Genomic DNA, 18,363 nt, shown 5'->3' with positions numbered 1-18,363 from the left:
GCCTCCACCTAACCCAGAGCTACTGCACAAAGTACCTGACTATTCAGGAAGCAGCTCCTGAATTATCACAGGCACCCAGCACCTGAAAACAAAGTCAACAGCAAGCATCAAGGTACTGCAGAGTGCTGTAAATGACACAGGAGCTATTTCATGAGCAACTCACTGCTCCTTGGAACGGGCCAAAGGGAAACAGAGAGTAAATCATCAAAGGGCAGACAGAGGATAAACAATCTTTGCTGTCATCCTTTGTGAACCAGTCCTTGAAGACAACCAAGCATTGCTATTATTACACTGGGAGATGCTTTACCAACTAGAAGCAGAAGAATGTTTTTCCCTTAAGACTCAATTTCACAGAGTTTACTCTTTGGTTTTATCTGTCACCCAGGAGACAGAGGAGCAGTTCATTCCCATTTCCCACCACCTGCAAACACCAGAGAAGTTCAACTGCCACCAACAGCTCATTTCACCAACTGGTAGCAGCTTTCTTGTGATTTCTAAATGTTCACTCACATTTAACTAATATCCCCCTTTCCATTTTGCATTAGACACAAAATCATTGTCAAAAATAATTCAGTGAATATAATGAAGTTAATTATTGAAAATACAGGACTGATGTTCCTCCAGCAACATTCTGCAGGCACTGAGGTAGACAAAGCACAGCTGAAGCCACCCTGCAGGTTCCAGACACGGTCTGTGGTGCAGGTCTGTGTGGCACCTGATGCTTCTAAAGAGGGCAGTGACACAGGCTGCAGGCTCAGAAACATCACTGTAATTTAAAAGGGTATTTTCAAAATACAGCTTGGTGGCTATAAATAGCCAAGCCAGCTTCTCACACAGCAAGCACACAATGGGTCTTAGCCACAGTGGCCCAGATACCAGAGCAAGTGTAATTTTACCTTTGTGAACACACACAATATTGGGGCCACCCTGCACTTCAAACAAACTAACCTGATTTGTAAGATTGGTCTTAGGTTTTGTGGGAGCAGCTGCCGAGTCTGACAAATTAAGTCAATTGACTTGGTTAACCCTTCCATTACCTAAAAAGACCTGATGCTCATCCAGAGCAAGTCTCATGTACTAAATTATTTAACCAAAGGAAAATATTTTACCTGATCTTTCTGTCAACAAAGACATCTTCTTTCAATATGTAGGATTTCCTTCTGCACTGAGTGGCCATTTGTTGCACAGGTATTAAACAAGGGCAGACTGTCACTACCACCTGCCCTGTAATGTAACATTGTGTTTCTAATACTAAGAGAAGTTATTTAAATACCCTCACATGCACTACATCATTTAAGCTGTCAACCAGTGCTCTGGGGATCCCCAACCTAACTGGCCTTGGCTGACGCTTTACCATAGGCAGCATCATTCTCCAAGCAACATGAAAACAAATCTGTTTTGGAGAGGTTCAGAGAAAGGAACTCACAACAACCTCCCCGACCATGCTAACAACCATTCTCACCTGACAGACATTTACAGACTGAGGATACACATGCACAGCAAAACCTTTTACAAAACAGTGTTTGTTCCATTTGGGTGTGCAAGAACATCTTGTCACTCCTCAGCAAAACTGTTATTACATCCATGGGATGTTGGAACAGAGTTTTTATTCCAATCCCAGTAAGGTCACCCTCCCTTTCTGTCAAGTTTGTGAAGAAACACTTCACGTAAGCAGCTGGCTGGTACTGCCAGCATCTGCTCCACCACTCACTCATCCAAGCTCTCCCAAGTATCAAGCCCTAGGTGTTACTGGTCAGTGTCACCTGATACTGTGCTCCTAAGGCACATATGATACAATTCTGTATCCTTTACGTACACAGAATTCAATTTGCAGCCTGCCTGTCAATACATGGCCTGCCACAGTCTGCAGGAGTGTGACCTTGCTGAGCTCAGTGCCTGCCATCAGATCCAGCACTCACCAGACACCTCAGTACAGAGCCAGGCCCCTCCAAGGGGATCACAATCCATCCTGGCTGGAAACCCCTATGAAGTCATCCCAACTCTACCATGTATCCACCTCAAATTCAGCCTTCTTGGCTGTCAAAATGAACAACCTGCTTTTCAGTGGCTGGTTCTCACCAGTGTCCACAGGACTACTTATTTACCTGATAATAAATGTACACGTGCTGTGCTGGAGGCTACCAACACAGGGCAATTTATTTGCTATTGCTACACCAAACTCCACAAATAACCAAGAAAAAGGCCCATCCATTACAAAGGTCACTGCTTTGCCAGCTGAAGTCTCATTCAACCTGACAGTCTGTAAGCTTGCATGCTCCTTACTTCACTACTTATTTTTGGAAGCCTAAACCAAAATGAATACATCTCCCTGCCCCTGACAGCCAGGTGCCAGCAAGCCCCTGAACCACCGTGTACAAGTCCCAAATGCTTCTGTAACATCAGCCCAGCAAAGAAGAAATCCTGATTAACTCAAGAACTATCCTGCTATTTGTGCTGTTAACACATTATTCTTTACAAACACATTAGTTCCAGATGTTATTCCTGAACTGTGCTTTTTCCCCCACTCCTGTTGCTACATTACATGCTTAATCTACACTATCTTGTGCTAACAAAATTTTCTTCATGAAGCTGGCCTGGATCCAAATCAGATTCATTTCACTGACCAGATGTACCAATCTGGGACACTGATTTCACACATTCTGCTGAATCCTCAATCAGTCTTGGACAGCAACAGGTTTCCCAATATTCTGTGGAGGCAATTTTGCATGTTCCCTCGCATTCCTGCTCATTTATACAAGTGCAGCCAAAGCTACGGATGGAACACAGCACATGTTTCTTGACAGTCAAGGCTTTACCGCTCAGCAGCCAATTCCTGATACCACTTCGTATCATCTTCACATTTGGATGAGTATAAATAGAATTTGTGTCGCTTATCGGCCATGCGGCCACTCTCTGCTCCCTGCCAAGGAACAGTTTGGGGAGTTTTAAAGAAACTCTGGTAAAACACAACACAGGAATTGGCCAGACACCCCTGATCTTGCAGAATTTGCACTCCTGCCGGGAAATTTTCCCGGCATTTCAGGAGACTCCAATCACATTTTAAGTTTTTAAAAAATTAATAAATTAGCTGCCTGGTCAGGCCCGCAGCCCTGCCAGCCCCCGCTTTATTTTGCTAATTAAGCTACTTAACAACCCTGTGAAAGTTGGTACATCCCGCTGCCCGAGTGGAAGCAGCCCGGTCTGTTCTGTGACACCGGCTGAACGCGCCGCACGGCGCAGGGACCGAGGCGCACCGAGCCCTTTGTTTACCGACACCCCCGGCCGGGGCTCAGGTACCGCCGCGCCCCCGGCCCGGTGCCGACCGAGCGCACACACAGCCGGGCCGCCTCCCCGGCCCCGGTACCTGGTGCAGGGCTGTCAGCCCGTCCACATTGGTGGTGTTGATGCGGGCGCCGCGGCCCAGCAGCCTCTTCACCTCCTCGGTGTCGCCGCTGGAGCAGGCGGCCAGGAACACGGCGCCCTCCTCGAAGCGGACGCGGGACCCCCCCGCGCCGCGGTGCCGGCCACGGCCGCCCCCCGGCGCCACCGGCTCCTGCTCGGTCAGGGAGCCCTTCCAGCGCCGCAGCTGCTCGGCCCGCCGCAGCCGCGCCGACTCGGCCCGCTTCCCGCCCAGGTGCTCCGGCTCGGACATCGCCGCCGCCGCTCTGAGGGCCGCGCGGGGCCGCGCCGCGCTCAGCCCGGAGCGGGGCGCAGCGCCCCCGCCGCCATCTTCGCTACGCCCCCGCCGCCGCCGCGCCCGCGCCGCGCGCGCCCCGCGGCACCCCGGGACATGTAGTTCGGGCGGGAGCGGCGCCGCACCTGCCCCGGGGCGGCCGCGGCTCCCGGCGGCCCCCGCGCGGCGCCGCACCTGGGCGCGACCGGGACTACAACTCCCGGCGGCCCCCGCGCGCGGGTGCGGTCGGGCGCCATTGCTGTGGCTTCCTCGGACCCCGCCCTCCCCGGCCTCACGGAACGCCGGCACCGCTGAGGGCGGGGAGGAGCTGCGGGAGCGTCGGGGCCAGGCTGTGCCCGATCGCCACCTGCCCACCCAGCCCAGAGCTCTGAGTGCCTCGTCCAGTCTCCCTTAGACCTCGTGCCTTCAGGGATGGAGACTCCACCGCTGCCCCGGCCTGACCGTCCTTTCCGGGAAGAAATTCTTACTGATGTCCAGCCGAAACTTTCCCCTGGCACAACTTGATGCCATTTCCTCCTGTCCTGTCCCTCTTCCCAGGGAGCAGAGCCCGACTCCTCAGGCTGCCCTCTCCTGTCAGGAATTGTGCAGAGCCAGAAGAGCCCCCTGACCCTCCTTAGCTCCAGGCTGAGCCCCTTTCCCAGCTCCTTCAGCCGCTCCTGGGGCTCCAGACCCTTCCCCAGCTCCGTTCTCTTCTCTGGAGCCTCGGGTAAATGTCCCGCTGCCATCGGGACGGACAGAGGGGTGCGGAGCTCCCAGAGCTGCCAGTCTAAAATCAGTCACACAAGTTGCTGATTTTATTGAGGAAATGCCAGAACCTGTAGATTTGCAAGCAAGAACTGAGCAAAAATCATGTAGGTCTGTGAAAACTCTAACCCTGGCACAAAGAATATTAAAAAAAAAGTATGGAATTCTGAAACCTGCATGAAACCAAATTCATCCTCCTTGAAAAGCTCAAGAAGTCTTCTCAGAACTTTGTGCAACTCTTCCGCCACACTAATACAGGACTTGCGCAAGGTTACAGACATACAGAAGAAATATTACAAGAATTTTTTATTCTCTGGACATTTTAAGATGTATTTCAAGAATTCCTGGGGAAAATAGCGAGGGACAAATATGCGTGATGGAATACATGTAGTATTTCAGTGTCTGGTTAGCCCCGAGCCCGGGCGTCCCCGGGAGAGGAGCGGGACCTGCGGGGCTCCCCCAGCACAGCCCCGGCCGCTCCTTCCATCGGGGCTCCTTCTCTCCGGCACAGCCCCCGGCCGCTCCTTCCATCGGGACTCCTCCCAGCACAGCCCCGGCCGCTCCTTCCATCGGGGCTCCCCCAGCACAGCCCCGTCCGCTCCTTCCATCGGGACTCCCCCCAGCACAGCCCCGGCCGCTCCTTCCATCGGGGCTCCTTCCCTCCGGCACATCCCCGGCCGCTCCTTCCATCGGGGCTCCCCCGATACAGTCCCGGCCGCTCCTTCCATCGGGGCTCCTTCCCTCCGGCACATCCCCGGCCGCTCCTTTCCATCGGGGCTCCTTCCCTCCGGCACATCCCCGGCCGCTCCTTTCCATCGGGGCTCCCCCAGCACAGCCCCGGCCGCTCCTTCCATCGGGGCTCCCCCGGCACAGCCCCCCGGCCGCTCCCTTCCAGCCGGACCCGCTGCAGCGCCCAGGGCTTGGATGAGACATTTGCCTTGGCTTCGTTGTGCCTTCCCCGAGCCCCCTCTCGTGGCTGCGCGTCCGTCCCGTCCCGCTGAGCATCACACAGCCCCTCTGCTCTCGGCGAAGGGGCTGCCCCTCTCGTCAGGTTGTTCTGTGGTACCCAGCTGCCGAACGGAGGATTTGCCTCAAATTGTTCATTGGAGGAATCTCAGGATGGCTACGCTGCTGAATGATCAGTAATAAGTCCCCCAGAGCAGATGACATTGGCTTGTTAGCCTTAAAGCAACTCCAGCAGTTTTCAGCAAAGTTCCAGGGAAAACCCCCAGGAGCTGTGGAGCCGAGTATCTGATATCCCCAGCATGCAAAATATCATGACCCACTCTAATGAACTGTTAGAAGCCACAGGGCTGTTCAATATTAATAGAATAGCCAGATAATGGTTGACATGACAATATAAAATCACGAACACGGCATTTGGAATTGCTAGAACAGAAATGGTTCAGTTCAGAGCAACAAGGACAAGGGCTTCACATGGCAGAGTTCCGTGTGGAGCTCCTGGCAGTGGGCGGTAAAGACAGTGGCTGTTGAGGTGGCGTCCGATCCGCTATAAAAAGAGGAGTCGGCAAGAATTCTTTTTGATAGATTTGACAGACGAAAATAAAGCACAAATGCAACAATATTATATCTGAGAACCGTTTATTGATAAAAAATAGTAAGTGTTCTTACTAAAGGGGGATAGGAAAAAAAGAGCAGAGAGGGAAAACGAGAGACAGAGAACCAAAGAGAAGACAGGGCCAGCGTCAGCACAAGAACCCGGCTGTGTGTCAGCCTGGCTTGGCCGACCCAGCGTGTGCGCTGCGAACCGCGCTGCGTCTGCGTGGCTGCCGAGGCGGGCAGGGCACGGTATCCAAACAGCAGCGGGCTGTGTGTGCTCCTTCCTTCGGGCACAGTGGGCTGGGCACGGTATCCAAACTGCAGCGGGCTGTGTGTGCTCCTTCCCTCGCACACTGCGGGCTGGGCACGGTATCCAAACAGCAGCGGGCTGTGTGTGCTCCTTCCTTCGGACACTGCGGGCTGGGCACGGTATCCAAACAGCAGCGGGCTGTGTGCTCCCTTCGGGCACAGCGGGCAGGGTACGGTATCCAAACAGACGCAGGCTGTGTGCTCCTTCCTTCGGGCACAGCGGGCTGGGCACGGTATCCAAACTGCAGCGGGCTGTGTGTGCTCCTTCCCTCGCACACTGCGGGCTGGGCACGGTATCCAAACTGCAGCGGGCTGTGTGTGCTCCTTCCTTCGGACACTGCGGGCTGGGCACGGTATCCAAACAGCAGCGGGCTGTGTGTGCTCCTTCCTTCGGACACTGCGGGCTGGGCACGGTATCCAAACAGGCGCAGGCTGTGTGTGCTCCTTCCCTCGCACACTGCGGGCTGGGCACGGTATCCAAACAGCAGCGGGCTGTGTGTGCTCCTTCCCTCGCACACTGCGGGCTGGGCACGGTATCCAAACAGGCGCAGGCTGTGTGTGCTCCTTCCCTCGCACACTGCGGGCTGCCGAGGGCGCGGCCCTGGAGCCGCCGCGTGTTCTCCGGTCGGGGCGCGACGGCTCCGGGCCGGGGGCCGCGGGAGCGCGCCCGCCCCGTCGGGAGAACAGCGAGCACCGGCTGGTGGCGGCGGCGAGCTGCATCGCGGCATCGGCCAGGCAGGGCAGGACGGGGGCAGACAGGGACACAGAACCACGGGAGGAACAGGCCAGACGGAGAGGGGGCCGGGCGGACCCTACGGGCGAGCCCCGCTCCCCCCGAGGTGCCCGAAGGAAACGCTCCCGGTGCGTGGGGAGCCGCTGCTGCTCCCTCACAGCCCGGTTTGGCGGCATCTGCCCCACCGGCCAGAGAGTGGAGGGCCCACTCACAGCCCGATCGTGAAGGCTGTCCCTGCCCTGATTGCCTGCCAGGTGAAGCCTTCCTGGGGACAGGGCTGCCAGCACATCTGCAGCCCTATAAGAACATAACATGTGCTGAGGCATAAATAAAAATCAGATTGGTACCTCTCAGGTGGATGTGAAAGAAACAGGACAAATTATTTACAGTAAGTCAATACCAAACAATTCTCCTTGGCCTGAAAGCCTGAAAAAGGCTTTCAGCAGTGGGCTGTTGCAGGCTGGGATTCCTCTGCACACACTCCTGGGGAGCAGGAGACTGGTTGTGGGGTGGGTGATCACCTTCCCATGCTTCATATCATAGAATCACAGAATCCCAGAATGGTTTGATTTGGAAGGAATCTTAAAGCTTATCTCATTCCACTCCTGCCATATGCAGGGACACCTTCCACTAGACCAGGCTGCTCCAAGCCCCATCCAGCCTGGGTGGATGAACACTTGAGCACTTTCACAGATGGAGCAGCCACAGCTTCTCTGGGCAACCTGTGCTAGGGCCTCACCACCCGTACAGGGAGGAATTTATTCCCAATATCCAAAAAAAATATTTCCTCTTACAGTTTAAAACTGTTTCCCCTTGCCCTGTCACTCCAGGACCTTGTAAATAGTCTCCCTTCATCTTCCTTGTTGGTTCTGTTCAGGTACTGGAAGGTTGCAATTAGGTCACTACAAGGCCTTTGCTATTCCTGTCTGAACAACACCAACTCTCTCAGCCTTTCCTTACTTCTCTAAGTCATCTCTGTGGCCTCCTCTGGGCTTGCTGCAACAGCTTCATGTTATTCCTGTGCTGGGCCCCAGGGTGGGAAGCACCTCTGCAGGTGAGGCCTCACCTGAGTGGGGCACAGGGGCAGAACCCGCCCCTGCCCTGCTGCCCCCTGGGGGATCAGCCCAGCACAGGGGGGTTCTGGGTGCCAGCACGTGTGGATGGGCCATGTCCACCTCTCACCCACCAGGCACCCACAGGTCCCTCCCCTCAGGGCTGCTCTCGATGCCTTCGTCCCCCAGCCTGGCTCTTCCCAGCAGGTTTGGTTCTTCCTGAGGATGAGCATGCTGGGTCTGTGCTGGAGCAGGCCTGCAGCTGCTGAGCTTTTGCCCTCTTGTTTCCAGAATGGAATTCCTTGGGGCTGGAAGCCAGGCTGGCGTGAGCTGGAGCCCTGGCCCGAAGCTGTGGGCATGGCCACATTGGTGTCTTTGGGTTCAGCTTTGGGTTCTGGGATCCCCTTCCCTGCCTGAGCTGTGGGATTGGGAGAGAGCCCACCCTGTTTGCACTGCTGACAAGAGCAGGCTCCTGTGCACCCTGCCTGGCTGGGCCAATCAGCCATCTGAAACCAGGGCTTTTCTTGTCCTGACAGGACTTGATCCTGCTATTTGTGGAGATTTCTGCCTCTTCCCAGGACTTCTGACATTGGAGTGGCCTACCAAAGGCCAAGAAGCCCTGCACAGCCACATCTCTGGAGAACTGGCTGTGACCCACACCAACAGCCATCCCAAACCCCTGCACTCTGTGCCACTGTTTCTGGTTTTTGTGAAAGATGCAGCACATTGGAGTCAAGCTGTCATGTCCATATGAAGACCAGATTATATAATTTGACAGACATTTGGAGCAGTTTCCCAGCCTGTGGGTCCAAATTTGCCATAAACAGAACTTGAAGCAAAAGGAATTGCCTTAGATGCCAAGCTGGGTCTGTCCCCAACAACTGATGTGAAGACTCATAGAAATCTTTTGGAATCCTCTCCTGCTTTGGTGTGAGGAGAGTGGAAATGAGACCAGGAGAGGTCCCCCTTTCCCCACGGCATTCCATGGCTGACTGCACTGTCCAAGAACTCTCGGGAAACCAGGCAAACATACCCATTCCAGTTTCAGAGAACATTTTATCCCAGTAGTGTGTATCAATAATACATCTTCTACAATTACAGAGTCCAATGTCAATCTCTGAATTTTACAGCTCAGCCTTTATCTATTAATCTTAACACCTACTTTTGAACAAGCTCAAACAATTTTGTTGGGAACTTGAACAGAAAGCAAACTTCTCCATCTTGAACAAACACTACCAACTTGTCTATCTACAAAAAACAGAAAATCTTTTAACAAACAAGAGCTAAACCCAATACAAACTAAACCTATTTAACATCCAACTGCTCCTAGCCTGAAAATCCCAAAATGTGGGTTTCCTTCCTTAGGCCAGATGCTGTCTTTTCTTTGGAATTACTTCCTCTTGATCATTGGCAGACTCCACTGGTCAAGGTCTCTGCCAAATAGAAAAAAGAAAAAAGGAAATTCTCCATTTGAAAGAATACTTAGAAAGGTGCAATTTTTGTACACCCAAATGCCATCTCCTCTGTCCATGCCCCAGCCAGACCAGCCAGTGGGCAGGGCAAGATCCACTCCGTAGTGGACTCAGTTCTCAATGACATGGGCAACCAGGGACTTACAATCTTCCTGCAGAGGAACAAAACACGGTCTCAAGTCTCCAGTGGTCACAGGTCAAAGTTCAGAAAGCTTCTGAGTTCCCTTTGCAAAGGAACAGATTCCTTGGCCAGACTAAAACACATTTGTCTGGAGCAATCCTGAAGCAATTCAGATTGATCCTGAAGGCAAGAGCTGAAATCTGGAAAGAAGGATTCATCTTCTCATGGCAAGGGACACCAGAGTCAGCAGTGTCCAAGGCTGTTGGTGACAGTGGAAGCAGGAGGCTGCACTGGGCCTGTTGAGCAGAGAGGCCACAGCCATGTCCGAGCTGAAGCTGCTGCTGAACTCCAGTCTGAGGAATTCAAAGAGCTCCAGCACAGCCCAGTGGAGCAGGTTGGATGTAGCTCCATCATCCAGCAGAGCCTGCACAAGGGGTGCCAAGAGCTTTCCCTGGGTATAAAGCTCATCCTTCAGGGCAATGATCTTCCTCAGGAAGTGCAGAGAACCTTTGTGAAGAGAGAAATGCAAGGATTCCAGAGCCACAGGCCAGGGCTGTATGAACAGAAACAGCCTACAAAGAATTCCCTTGGCTCCAACAGCTCTGCCTGTGTCTTTCTGGTGGGGCCTGAAGCATTCAGGTGTCTCCTGCACAAAGTGCCATTTCTCTCTTTGGGAGGAAATCTGAGAGACATCCAGCCCACACTGCTACGCCCAAGAGAATCCTCACCAGGGATACTAATCTCTCATGGCAATCCATCCAGACTCCCAAGGCTTGGCAAAGTGTCCTTCAAGTTCTCTGCAAATGCATCATGACAACCTGCCAACCTTTTGCCAGAGCTATGGGAGCTTTGGCATTGGAGTGGTGCAATCCACTTCCACTCTCAGCAGAGCCACTCTGCGCCAGCAGAGGGACACACAAGTGCTCAGCAGGTCCAACAAATGTCTCAGATGCTCTTTGGCATCTCAGGTTCAGAATGAGTTCCACAGACATTGCACCTGGCCCTGAGAGGGAATCCCAAAAGCTGCTTGTTCCCCAGCTCCCCCCACAAACCAGCTCCAAAGCAGGCTGTTGCTTGGCCATCAAATAGAAGAACTTGAGACCCTTGACAGCCCATTCAGGAATCTTTAGATCCTCCCCCGAGCTCTTCCCTTATTAAAGTACAGAATCCAAGGGAGGAGAAAGAAGGGGGGATCATTCCCATCCTGTACTCATGCAAGCATGTCTGAGGAGCAGTGATCCCTTGGCAACCCCAGCTCCAGGTCCCAAGCCATTAAAGGCAGCTCAGAAGGCACTAACCTCCAATGGAAGATCTCCTTCTTCTTGCAACTGATGAAGGAGGTGAGGCTGGGCAGAGAACCCTCCCCCAGTCCAGCTGCCTTGGCCAAGATGACAGCCTGAATACCCTGTGCCCAGAACACCTGCTGGAATTTTTGCTGGAGCTCAGGGTCTCGGATGGGAAGAAGCTCCTTCAGCTTGGTTGTTTGCTGCAGGAGCTGCTGGTGCCATTTGGGCTGTGCCAGAGAGGGGCCATACTCGAGGCATCCGACCACATCCACGATACACTCCTGGGACAGCATCACCTCCAGCAGAGCTGCTTGGTCCAGCCACAGAATTCCTTGTATAATGGCTGACAAATTATAAATGCTGCAAGGCCCATCTGAGCTGTAACTCCTCACAGATTTGGAAAAGCTTTAAGAGTTTGGGAATGTGGCCTTCCTTCTTCAAGGCCAGCACCAGCCTTTCCCTGCAGCTGGCTGAGGAGAGAGCAGAGGTGATCAGCCCAGAACCTCTACCAGTCTGTGGGTTTTGCAGGGAGGAAGGTTGATCCCAGGGCCAGTTGCAGCCATTTCCTCCTGCTGCTCCTCTGGCGGCTGCAGAAGATGTGGGGCGAACTTCCAGTGAAGGTCACGGCTGCCAAAAGGCAGCAAGAGGGAAGTGACAGGGGAGCACAGGACAAAGGAAAGGCCACGCTGTGCTTTCCTCCTGCTGGCTCTGCCCCTGGAGCTGCCTCAGCTCCTCTGGCTCTGCAGCAGGAGGCTTCCATTGCTCTGCTCCTTGATAACCTGGCCCAGGCTGCCAGAGCTCCTGCACTCTGCTGTGTCCCCAGTGACCAACAGGTGGGACTTGAGGAGAGAACTTGCAGAACTGAGGGGACACATCCCAGCAGCCTCCCAGTACCCACCCGGAGAAGGACACCAGGAGGCTGCAGAGGGACTTTTCCCTACAGCCTTCAGGGACAGGACAGGGGCAATTGCCTGAAGCTGAGGGAGGGCAGGTTTCAGCGAGGTCTTGGGAAGAAATTCTTGCCTTGAAGTGTGGCTGGGCACTGGGCCAGGTTGCCCAGAGAGGTCGTGGACTCACAGGCCTGGAGGTGTGCAGTGGTTTGATCCTGGTTGGACACCAGGTACCCACCAGAACAGCCCTGTCCCTGCCCTCTGCACCTGGACAGGGCAGAGAAAATTGAACCAAGGGTCCCTGGGTTGAGATAAGGACAGGGAGAGATCCCTCCCCCTTCAGCTTCATGGGCAAAACTGCCTCAGTTTTTGGGTATCGACTGAATTGACTACTCCCAGCATCAGGGCAGGATCATGAGAAACCAAACAAATCTCACAGTCACTTTTCCCCCAGCCCTCCCTCCTTCCCAATGTCTCCCTCATCCCCCCTCCAGTGGCACAGGGAGATGGGAATTTGGGTTCTGGTCGGTTCATCCCACAGTGTTGTTGCTGCTCCGGGAGAGGGGCTGGAGTCCTTGCCCTGCTCCAGCACAGGGGCCCTGCCACAGGAGATTGTTCTCCAGGAACTTCTCCAACTGGAGTCCATCCCAAGGGAATCAGCTCCCCACAGCCTGCTGCCAGGTGGGTCACTCTGCCTCAGGGTCAGTCCTTCAGGCCCTCCTGCTCCAGCCTGGGTCCCCCACAGGCCCCCAAGGCCTCCCAAGGCAGCAAACCTGCTCCAGCACACAGGGCTCCTCCCTGCATGGCTCTGTGGTGCCCTGCCAGGACCTTGCTCAGCAGGAGCTTCCCAGGGGCTCGAAGCCTCTCTCAGGCACCCCCTGCTCCAGCCTGCAGGGTCCTGCAGGGGCTGAGGGATCTCTGCCTCCCGTGCCCTCCGTGGGCTGCAGGGCACAGCTGCCTCTGCATGGCCACGCCATGGGCAGCAGGGAAATCTGCACCTGGAGGAGTTTGTCCCAAATTTCGGCACAGCTGCTTTCTCTGGAAAACTCCATGCTAAATCCCATCAGTCAGGGATTCACAAGGCAGGGCTTGGCCCTATGTAAGTGTCCTGTCCACAGGGGGCTACTGCCCGTGCACCAGTGCCCTGAGTCCTTCCCCTCAGGGAACACCACCCCATTTGTTCGAGGTGTAAACAATATTTGTGATGCCTTGATTGGTTTTGGTCACTGCTTTGGGCACCTCTGGTCCCATCTCACTGCCCCAGGACACTTTTTGGCTGGACCTTCAAGTGTGAGCATTCCTGAGTGTTAAAAATGACCAGATAATATTGGCTTTCACATTTATGTATTAGCTTTTGCATGCTGTTATTGATCATAAGGATTTAGATATGGTACAAATTATAACTTTTCTTAGCTGCTTGTTAATACAATATAATCCATCAGTTTATGTAATGTATTGCTCATAGAAACAGTAGTGTAATGAATATGATATCTATGTATCACTTATAGAAACAGTAGTGCCATGAACTTATTGTACTATAGACCTGAGCAAACATAAATGTGAAAAAGCTTTTGTGTAACTAAGAACAGTGCAAAACCATCCATTGACTGACTGTCCAAGTGATAAGATAACAGTGACACAAGACAGAGCACCAGAGGAGAGTGGGGAAGAGCTCCTTCACTCCTCTTATCAGAAAAGTGTGAAACAACGAGGATGAAATCTCAGGAAGGAATACAATTTATTGACTTGATCTCAGGATGTCATACAGATAAGTCAGGATGGGAAAGCTAAACACAAAGAGCCCTAAAGTATCAAAAGCTCTCAGGAATATTTAAATAATGTACAATCTAATGAATATGCATGTAACCCCAGCAAGTAACTGTATATAGAGAGCATGATTTTAAGGGGTTTTGGCATACTCTTTGGCCATTTGTCCAAAGCACACCAGCACTGGAAATATTGTCCTTTTTTATCCTATTATTAAACTTTTAAAAATTCTAAAGACCATCGAGTCCAACCATTCCTCCAGAGCTGCCATGCTCAGCACTACCCTGTGTCCCCGAGTGCTACACCCACATCTGTCACATGAAAAGAGATTTTCTATACTGTTAATGTGGGGAGAGTTACTTGACCCTCTGTCCTGGATTGCCAAGCAAATTGGATTCTATTTGCTATCTGTATGGCAGATGTATTCAGTTCAGTGGGCAGTTTTCCTGATCTCTTCCACAACCGGGCAGACATCTGCTGATAACAGCTACTGAATGTCCCTGCATGGCTGATAAGAACTACAGCATCCCATTAGGAGATGTGAGCCCAGAGGGAGGAGCCAAGCATTCCTACCCAGATATAATCTGGAGATTCTGCAACACCAGCACAGCTTCTGCACTGGATTGCCCAGAGGAACAGCAGCTGCCTCTTCTTCCCCTGCATCTTCAGAGGCAGAGACTGCACCTTTCTCCAGGATCCCTGCTCCAGCAGAACCAGCCCTGACACTGCAGGAGGGCTGAGCCACAATTCCAATGGGACTGCTGCCAGCACCCTGACCCACAGGGTGTCAGGCTGGGCTCTGACTCTGTCAGCGTTGTTTTGATTTACTGCATTGTTTATTTTTATCCTTTTATTTTCTTCTCTAATAAAAAATTGTTACTCCTGCTCCCATATTTTTTACCCGAGAGCCCCTAAATTTAAAATTTACAGCAATTCAGAGGGAGCAGGTTTACACTCTCCATTTCAGGGGAGGTTCCTGCCTTCCTTAGCAGACTCCTGTCTTTCCAAACCAAGACACCCTCGGTGTTTAATTTGTCTCAGTGCCCCTGGACAGCCAAGCCTTGTGCCTGAGCAGTCTGTCAGTGTCCCGTCAGGAGCCTCCCCAGGCCATCCTGCTGGATCCTGGTGGTGCCACTGACCTTCTCCAGCATTAGGGAGAGCCCCCAGCAGCTCTTCCCATTTTCTGATGCCACAGGGGTCCTTCCTCTTACCGAGTGTGTTCCCTCCTGCTGGTGACAGCCGGTGCTGGGGAAGGGCTCACCCTCAGAGTTCACAGAATAAATCCCTTTATTGATATAAGACTGTGAGGTTATAGTTCAAGAGTTGTCTGTGTTACCACCTGTCAGTGATAGGATTTGTCACTGATAGGATCTGACTGCATAAAGGTGTTCAAAGCAATCCCCAGACAAGCTCTAATCCCCAATTAAAGCGTTCAATGTGCACAGAGTGCAGTTCTTACCCAACAGGTCCTGAAGGGGAAGAAGGCAGGTTCAGCCCACTGACTAAGCCCAGCAGTAACCATGGAGTCTTCCCTCACTCCTCCCCCATTCTCAACTTACTTTTTATCAGTTTATTTCTGTTTGGGTGGAACTTGAGTGACTCAAGTTGTGCAGGCCTTTATGTGTAAAATTCCGTTGCTTTGCTTTTACAGATGAGTCACAAAAACCACCAGTGAGGGGTAGTCATACTTTTGAGAGAGGGGGTACCTTTGGGATGGAGGGGTGTGTTAATGATACAATTAGACTTTAATGAACCATGTTTATCAGCGGAGAGCATTTTCACCCAGCTGTTGGCTCGGATGCAGGACCTTTCCTCTTCCCTGACGTGGCTGGCAGGTGCTGAGCAGTTTCTCAGCTGCAAAGCACTATTGAGTTTTTCCTAATATCCAACCTGAACCTTCCCTGGGGAAACTTGAGATCCCTTCCTCTTGTTCCATCCCTTGTTCCCTGGAAGAATGGACTGACCCTGCCCTGGCTATGAGTCCCTGAACAGAAACTCCTGCTCTCCTGCATCCCTGGGCTCTGCTGGGAAGATGGGAAGGCTGCAGCAGGTGAGGGACAGCCCCAGGTTACAGAGCCCAAGAGACACCACTCTGCCCCTGGGGAGACACTGGGGGTGAGCTGGGATGGCTCTGGGCTCTCTGCACTCCCTGAGGGGCTCAGAGTGTCCCTGGGGCACACAAAGCATCCTGAGCCAGTGCTCTGGGCTCTCTGCACTCCCTGAAGGGGCTGAGAGTGTCCCTGGGGCACACAAAGCGTCCTGAGCCAGTGCTCTGAGCTCTCTGCACTCCCTGAAGGGGCTGAGAGTGTCCCTGGGGCACACAAGGCGTCCTGAGCCAGTGCTGGAAGGGGCCAGGCCTGGGCCCCACTCCCTCTGCAATGGGGTCCTTCACAAGCCTGGTCCCCTTCAGGCCTCTTCAGAGCAAAGACCAGAGATGGCATTTCCACAGTAGAATTGGGGATACAGGGAACCTTTCTGAAGCTGACAGGCAGCTTTTAATCCACTTGCTCTGCCTCCTCTGGAGAAAAGAAATAGGAGTAGGAGAAACTCTGAAACCTGGCAGCCCCTGCCTTGCTCCTGTGGGATGGAGGCTGGAGGAGGCAGGTCTGCCCAAGGTTGGCATCTGCAGCACCACCTCCTGCAGCCTGCCTTAGACACAGCCTCTGAGCCATCTGTAGAGGCTTCCCAACCCCAGGGAAAGGATGCTTACTCCCAAATGCTGCAGTGGCATCAGCTCTGGGATGTGTCTAATGCTCTACTCGGCCTTGGGATCCCTGTGGGAGATCCATGGCCACCAGGAGCAGCTGCAGGGGGAGATGTTTTGGTTGACAGCTGCTCAACATGAGTGGTCAGCGTGCCCAAGTGGGCAAGGAGGCCAGTGGCATGCTGGCTTGTGCCAGCCATGGTGCAGCCAGCAGGAGCAATGCCCGTCCCTCTGTGCTGGCACTGCTGGGGCACCTCCAGCCCTGGGGGCAGTTTGGGGCCCTTAAGGCAAGAGAGACGCTGAGGGGCTGGAGTTTGTCCAGGGAATGGAGCTGGGGAGGGCTCTGGAGCACCAGGAGTGACTGGGGGAGCTGCTGGGGGGGCTCAGCCTGGAGAGGAGGAGGCTCAGGCGGAACCTTCTCATTTTCTACAACTACTGACAGGCGGTTGGAGCCAGGTGGAGATCTGGCTCTTCTCCCAAGTGGGAGGCAACAGGACAAGAGGAAATAGCCCCGGTTGTGCCAGGAATTTCTTCACCCAGAGTTCACAGTAAAATTCCTGTGGGATCTGGTGCCAAAAGCTTTCCAGGTCCAAAGGAAGCAGCTCCTTGTTGCCCTCCCAGTCCTCCTCCCTTCCTGCCAGTTTCAGTTGCACAATCCCAGCAGCTCCAGCAGCCTGGGCTCCCCGGCTCCTGCCCCAGCGAGCTGTGGTGCCTCAGGAGAGGGTGGCGAAGGGTCCCTGAGTCCCAGAGAGTGGCCATCAGCTCCTCGTGTCAGCTGCCTGCTCCTCAGTTCCCTCTTCCCTTTGTCAAGGAGAAAAGGCCAGCCCAGGGAGAGGAATTCAATGGGAGCCTTTGCCAATGGCCTCCCTTGGCAATCCTGCCCGTGGCCACTGCCATCAGGAGCTCTGGAGCATCATCCAACTCCTCTCCAGCCTCACCTGCTGCAAGGGCTGGCAGATCCTCCTGGAGCACAGAGCCCCAGGGCTGCCAGGGCAGCAGCTCAGGGTGGGAAGCCATTTAGTCAGCAGAACTGTTCCATTCTCCTGACTTCCCCTGCAGGGGCTTCCTGTGCAGCTGCTCCTGGAAGTGGGAGCCTTTTGGTGACCTCCAGGTCCAGGGAGCAGAACATTGATGGATGGAATCTTCTTGGAATCTTCCAGAGCACTAAAAAATGCCTAAGAAATGGGAGATCCTTTCCATTTCTGGTGCCACCTGGTTCCTGACGCTGTGTGGGCTTTGCTGGATCAGGGAGGGTGTCCCACTGCCATCCCTGCCCTCCTCCACAGGCACAGGGGAGTGCCAGAGGGGGACACAACCAGGACACTGCTTCCCAGGGAGATGGAGAAGATGGAGAATGGGAGTTTGCACCCTGGCAAGCTGCAGATCCAGCAGGGATGAGCACATGAGGGCACAGCCAAACTCCAGCTGGGACTGGGGTCCTGCCAGGGCTCTGAGCATGGACAGAGCATTCAGGGTGGGGTCAGGCTGCAGGGCCACACATGGATCACCCTCAGCCTTTCAGGGTGCAAACAGCATCCCCTGGAGCCTTGGAATTGTTTGTCTGTCATGAGGTCCTGGGCCTTCCTGGGCTCCTGTACTGCCCTGGCATAAAACATGCAGGAAAAGGGAAAAGCAGCTTTGCAGCCCTGCAGCCACACTTTCTGTAGGCTGCTCTGGGAATGTTTGGGCTCAGAGGGACACGTGTGAGGGTACAGGGGGTGTGTGGGACATCAGGGAAGGGCAGCAGAGTCTCTGCTCCTGCACTGCTTTGGCCTCTTCGCTTCTCAGAGCTCTCCCTTCACAGGGAGCCAGGCTCCCACCTGTCCTCCAGCTGTGCTGGGAGTGCTTTCTCAACACCTCTGCAGCCTTTCCTGTGCAATTTGGGGCTGTGCATATTTCTCCAGCCCTTCTGTCTGCACCCAGAGCAGCACTGTTGTGGTGGTTTCCCATGGGAGCCATTGCCAGAGAGTCTCTCCTCATCCCCTGCTCTGCAATTTGTTATGAGAGACTCATAATCCCAGCCTGGGCTGG

At 53.7% G+C, this 18,363-nt stretch overlaps 1 protein-coding gene across 10 annotated transcripts in view; it reads right to left on the bottom strand.

Moving 5' to 3' along the window:
• The window catches only part of PPP1R12B (protein phosphatase 1 regulatory subunit 12B), a 140,463-nt gene extending 136,811 nt beyond the window's left edge, over positions 1-3,652 (bottom strand). For all 10 annotated transcript variants that reach the window (XM_063177758.1, XM_063177759.1, XM_063177756.1 and 7 more), the window contains exon 1: positions 3,365-3,652. In XM_063177758.1, coding sequence (XP_063033828.1) covers positions 3,365-3,652 — 288 coding nt within the window. The remainder of the gene's footprint in view (positions 1-3,364) is intronic.
• Between the last annotated feature and the right edge of the window lie 14,711 nt (positions 3,653-18,363).

Source organism: Melospiza melodia, chromosome 28, assembly GCF_035770615.1.
Source record: "Melospiza melodia melodia isolate bMelMel2 chromosome 28, bMelMel2.pri, whole genome shotgun sequence".
Lineage (NCBI taxonomy): Eukaryota > Metazoa > Chordata > Aves > Passeriformes > Passerellidae > Melospiza > Melospiza melodia.
Note: the sequence above shows the minus strand (reverse complement) of the source record. Positions and strands in the feature narration are given on the sequence as shown.